The sequence below is a fragment of the Polistes fuscatus genome, unplaced genomic scaffold (genome assembly GCF_010416935.1).
Source record: "Polistes fuscatus isolate 324 unplaced genomic scaffold, CU_Pfus_HIC Scaffold13, whole genome shotgun sequence".
NCBI classification, from domain to species: Eukaryota; Metazoa; Arthropoda; class Insecta; order Hymenoptera; family Vespidae; genus Polistes; species Polistes fuscatus.
In genome coordinates, this window is record NW_025113031.1 from 3284569 (window position 1) to 3290568 (window position 6000).

Sequence of the window (6000 nt, forward strand, 5' to 3'; positions counted from 1 at the left end):
CATATTATATATTATATTATTCGATCTTACTTTCAATCTAACTAACTAACTAACTACGCTATCCGTAAATGAGTTAAATAAAAGATAAATAAAATTGATAAAAGTGTTATTTTCACTTTTTTGTTATTCCCAACGATTATCTAAAAAAAAAAAATAATCAAATAAAGAAAGGGAAGGATAGATAAATACAATCCAATCATTCCCCTATAACAATATTTTTGTTTCTTTCAGATCGACGTGTAACAAACGTGTAAGTTTAAAAAAAAAGAACAAAAAAAACAAAAACGCGTTTAATAATAATCGATAAATTTACTTCGAGTGGAAGTTCGTAACGCCTCCTCTTCTTAGGGATCCTCGATAATCCCGTTAAACGTTCGGTCCCGGCATTTCATTTGAAATTCCTTGTGATTATGTTCCCATACATTCTTCTTCTTTTGTATCGGTGTGCTAAGTATACGTGTAAATACAATATCTTTCTATATAAAATATATTGTGCACGTATGTACGTATGTATGTATGAATGTATGTATGTATGTACCGCAATCCGCGTGGTGCATAATGAAGGAGCAGGTACGAACGACGACGAGGCGGATGGCCGTTACATCATTTATCTCGCGGAAATCGTATACTTGCATCAAAATAAATAACACGCGTTTGCTAGTACATTCTTTCTCCTATAACACGAGCTATACGCGTAGTGTATACGAATATCATCGTATTCCTTTAACCCCTCGGCTAATGAATCTTTCTACTTTTAAAGGGAGGGAAGAAGAAGATGAGAGGGGAGGGGAAAAAACACCCCATTCCTTACTTTCCCCATAAAAGAAACGAATATGTGTGAAAAGAAAGATAAAAGGTACGATTTTACAAAGTTGGAAAGTATTCTTCTACCCCCTCTCCCCAATTTATATCCACCCCCTCCTCCCCATTTGATTGGCTAAACGAAATGGTGTATACACACCATGAATCAGTTTATTTGTTTGATTATTTCATCGCGTTATTTATATTTATCCTTCGATGCGCGCTCGTAAGTACCTGCTGAGAGATAAGCGGCATTTCCTGCACCCCCCTACTACTTCAGATTAGCACATCAATGTAATCCAATTTGACGTTAGATGTTTCTTCTTTTTACCTGTTTATGAAAGGGAATGGATAAAGAAGATAGAACGATGAGAGAATATTTTTTTTCAACACTTGTAACAGCAGTAGCAACAGCAGTAGCAGTAGCAGCAGCAGCAGCAGGCCAGAGAGCAAGAAAGTGAATGAGCGCTTATACACGGCTACCGCGATTACGTTACCTATCCTCACACAACAACGATTATTTATAAGCTATTTCCACGTTGATGAAGTAAACCAAGTGTAATCCTGAACGCGGTTAAACGATCCATTTGAAATTTTTCACGCCATCTCTCGAACTTACCTGAAACAGAACAAAAAAATATACAAACGATAAATAATATTTTTGTCAATTGTTATTTATTCTATTAAAAAAAAAGAAAAATATTATTACGACACAAATACGAATAAAACTTATATCATTTTTATTGATGAAACGTGCGTTATATTTTCGTCTCGAGCAAAAGATAATTTTAAAAAAGCCCGCTCGTGCTGGCAGCGCACCAATCGTAGCAACTGTTCGAACATTTGCCTATCGCAACGCTTCTAACAGTCATCACGTGTTCACAGTCTTACGTTTCTACAATGTTTCTACCAATCTTTTACGGTACACAAGTTATATTTATAATCACGCGTGTTGCACTTTGGTGATAAATAAAAAGAATAAAACAATAAGAATCGTGACCATCCGAAAAGAAGGTAAACGTTTAAACAAACTTATTCGTATTCGTTTAACGTCCTTCGCATTAATCCTTCATTGCATACCCCCCATTCCATTCCATTCCATTCCATCTTCTGCGCGTGTCTGACTCTAATATCGATGCGCTTGCTAACTTTAACTAAGGTCGAGCACGCGCATCAGAACATTAACGAACGAATCCAAAGTCCATCATCGTAATAAAATACGCGGGCTTTTTTTGAATAACATCAACTGACCAGAGAGAACAATTTTTTTTTTGTAGTTCTTCCTTGTTTTCTTTTTCACAATTAATTCGAAATTCATTGATTTCTTCTATACACACCTGGATTGTAATTAATGGATTATTTTCTTGTATATTCCTTTGATATAAAGAAACAAATTTAATTTATTATAATAATCGAGTTTAACGATAAGACCGTGCCGTGTCAACTGTTTATCATTTTCGACTAAATTCAACTTTATATCGAAAGCATAAAAGAGAGTTTCTCGTTAACCTTGACATTTCTGCAGAACGGTTACGTTCTACCTCTCTCTTTTGTCACGTTTATTTTCGAAAGGCTGACTATATTCTTTATATACTTGCGAATGTATAAAATAAGAAAAAAGAAAAACTTGTTTTTTCGAATTGTTTCGTGAATTTTTCTTCAATAAAATGTACACCGAGGTTTCTTTTTTTTAAGAATTAACGCCTATAACGCACAGTACGCACAGTACCCGCCGAGTTACTGAACCAGATTGCAGGTGCATGTATCTCTTATCTCGGTCATGGTGAAATAAGTGAAGAGAAGCGTGGAAATACCATTACTACTAAAACCCCTATGGAAATACGAGCTTGCTGTTTTCGAAATTTTCAGTCGTTAAACGATAAACCTAAGAGACGAGGAACCTAACAGAAAGAAGAAACACTCTGGGAGGATGCATACTTCTTTGAAATAACTTGATTCCCTTAAAAGGTTCTTCAAGGAATGATAACCAAAAGACCGAGAAACGTCTTAAAGGCGTTTCTTCTTCTTACCAAGATAGAAGGTTTTACAAAAAGGGGAGGATTTTTTCCAAGGGACAAACCGCTTGCTTCTGAGGTAAGAATATTATTTTGATCCTACAATTGTATCCTTTTATTATATTTCATGAATTTTCTAAAATTAATCGATCAATTTTAACTCGAATCTATTTTAACGCGAATAATAAAACAATCGTTTAGATATTATTTCACATATTATTGATATTGAATAATAATTTATTACAACACCATAAAAAATAAGTAAACGTTAAAGCATAGATTACGAAAAAGTATAAGAAATATTTCGTTGGCAGCACAAACATATCCCGTTGTAAAATTTCATAGCTTAGGATAATTTCGAAGACGATATTATCTTCCCCATAGTGATCCTTTATTCTCTTATGCTACGTTATGCTCGACCGAGCATCACGTGCCAACGTGGATAACTTTGCCAAGGTGTGAATTTAAAAAAAAGTTTCACATAACGAAGCAAACGAGTGTATCTACCCAACCAATCCCCATTAAACGAATTTATCTTTGACTATGACAATGATGAAAAATTAAATTGATTATCCTAATATATATGTATACCTTTAGGTATTAACAAATTATCTACTACAAACGAAGGAACCACCATGGACTTCGTATTTTGTCAAATACGCTGATGTGGTGAACGATCAGAGAGGCATGTCACACTTCAATTGGTTTCTGGGTAATAGTAATTATCATGTATTGAGAACTGGCTGTTTTCCATATATCAAATATCACTGCACAAGACGACCAAAACAGGACCTAAGTACCGACGACAAATTCTTCAAGGTGATCAAGATACTTAACCTTGGTAAGCCAGGATTTGTATACTTACAGTATTTAAATACACGTAGACCCCCATGTATCTCTCTTAATATATCTGTGCACCGATCCAAAGGGAAAATATCATTCGAGTTAATTAGCATTATAGTTTACAAATCTTTCCAAGTTTCTAACGAACCCGTTTCTCTCTTATATTTTCTTATTAATTTTTATTCTACTTGTTCGATCTAAAGGTATCCCTACTTTGATGTACGGATTAGCTGCAACGTTTCTGATACGACATCAAGAGACCGTAAAAACTTCACGAGGAAATATCACCATTTACTTTTTATTACCGGAAGATAAAGGTTCTTTATACTGATACGAATCATTCAAACATTTTCTCTTACATCTGCGTTAACGATAATCAAATAATTTCATATTGAAATCAATTCACCTATGTACGTGTGTGTATGATATAATATACATATATATATATAAAAGAATTCAATGACTTTTTAACTATGACCATTTATAGTACACGTTAAACTTGACCATCAGGCCACGTGTACCACCGGTGGTACACGTAATCATATTTATTAAATGGGCTAAACATCAAATGGCTTGAACGACAAGTCAGGCAAAATTGGCTTGGCACGGAACGTGTTAAACTAACCCGAGAATATTATTATTCGAATAATAATCGAATTGATTGAAGCAATTACCGGTCACGATTCGATCTTGGCCGGTTGGTTAACCAAGGTCCATACTTTACTAGTGACAACTAACAAGACTTGTCGAGGGTGTGCCAATAATGTAAATCCTATTAATACTGCCAGAGGGCAAGTGCGTTAAAGTAACTAACGTGCAAATCAACTAACTTATCATTAACATAGCTTTCTAATTAGCTACTCGTGTTAACCCTGGAACTAACTTAACTCTTCTGTCTGTCCTTATCGTAATAAAAAACATTTCTCATTTCCGAACGTTGACAGTTCAACGGCGAAAGATTAACGATCTCGATAACCTTCCTCCTCCTCCTCCTCCCCCTCCCCCTGCCCCTTTTCATTTTCTTATGCACGATAATCTATATTAATTATATACAACGTCAAATAACGGATCATTGTTCTTTTTGTTTTTAATTTTTATATTTACTTATTAAAAAAAAAACCGTATATTTGCAATACAACAGCAGAGACACAACAGATCACTGAAAATACGTGTGGGTTGTACGAATATTCAACGAGATAAAACACCTACGCTTATTCGTTTCTATTCGAACACGCTAATGGCAATTCTATTGGATTATTCTGTGTGCGTGCATGCGTGTGTGGAAAATTCTTAATGATTTATTTAAATCCATAAATTCGATTAACATTTTTAATATACAGATCATAAATATACATAATACTTTTCCATAAATCGGCTAAATTTTAAAACATAACCGCGAACATTTCGAATTATATGATAAATTAACCGATGTTACCAATTTTCTGGACTAATTCGATTTATATTCAAAATATCGAACGACCTGAACTTTCCGATCCATTCAATAACCATTTACTTTGACAAGATCTACTAAGTTTATTGGAAAATTGTAGTATATTATCTTTCTATGTTTTTATTTTTGTTTTTTTTTTCATTAAATTGTACAACGTACAAGACGACAATTTTATCTACGGGAGGGGGGGAGGAGAGAGAGGAAGAAAGAAAAAAGTAAAAATATTAATTAATTTATAGCTTTCACTCGAGTATAGACGTAAAACTTTCTCCACGAAACCTGTCACGTGTCTTTCGTAACAAGTCTTTTCATTTTTCGGGATTGGTTTATTATCCGCGACCTTTTCGAAAATAAGCCTCAGGAAAAATAACTGTTTTAACTCGTACGTAATACTTGTAATATTACGCGTCGTTCGAATGTATATTAAAAAATAAAAAGAAAAAAAAAAGAAAGAGTATATAAATTAAGCAGTAAAATAACTGGGGAGGGGGGGAAAGAAAAAAGGAAAAAAAAATAGCTATTACCGTTTAACGATCTTTCTCTCTAGGAGTAGGAATGGGGGGGGGTGTGGGGAGAGAAATGAGGAATAGCAGCAGGAGGAGAAGGGGGGGCGGGAAAGGGGGTAGAATTAATCGTGAGGAAACTTAATTAATATTCCAACATCGTGCTACTGAATACGTAGCGGTACACCTATTGAAATTCAAATTCATTTCGTAGCTAATTAAACTCCATCGTGATCCACCAATAGGTCGTTGTTTTTCTTTTTTCTCTCGATAAATTATTTGACAATTAAAAATTTTAAAGAAAAAAACAAACAAAATAAAAAGAAAAGAAGAAGAGGGAAAAATGGGAAGATCCCTTTGGAGATAACCACGGTGATTTAGTTAGATG

General features: G+C 34.3%; 2 protein-coding genes across 3 annotated transcripts in view; one reads left to right on the top strand and one right to left on the bottom strand.

The window, feature by feature from the left end:
- LOC122513674 (cadherin-99C) overlaps window positions 1–2047 on the bottom strand; it is a 63150-nt gene extending 61103 nt beyond the window's left edge. Inside the window, exon 1 of the mRNA XM_043630090.1 lies at window positions 1882–2047. Within this exon, the coding sequence (XP_043486025.1) occupies window positions 1882–1908 (27 nt within the window). The 5' untranslated portion in view covers window positions 1909–2047. The remainder of the gene's footprint in view (window positions 1–1881) is intronic.
- On the top strand, window positions 1650–4319 carry LOC122513675 (uncharacterized protein C15orf61 homolog). Of its 2 annotated transcripts, none has more exons than XM_043630091.1 (4): window positions 1650–1815; window positions 2497–2895; window positions 3414–3657; window positions 3863–4319. In XM_043630091.1, the coding sequence occupies exons 2-4, from the start codon at window positions 2782–2784 to the stop codon at window positions 3988–3990; spliced, it is 486 nt and encodes a 161-aa protein (XP_043486026.1). In that variant the 5' UTR covers window positions 1650–1815; window positions 2497–2781; the 3' UTR covers window positions 3991–4319. The 2 variants fall into 2 exon arrangements, with proteins under 2 accessions (XP_043486026.1, XP_043486027.1); XM_043630092.1 differs by having other exon boundaries at window positions 2671–2895.
- The last annotated feature ends 1681 nt before the right edge of the window (window positions 4320–6000 follow it).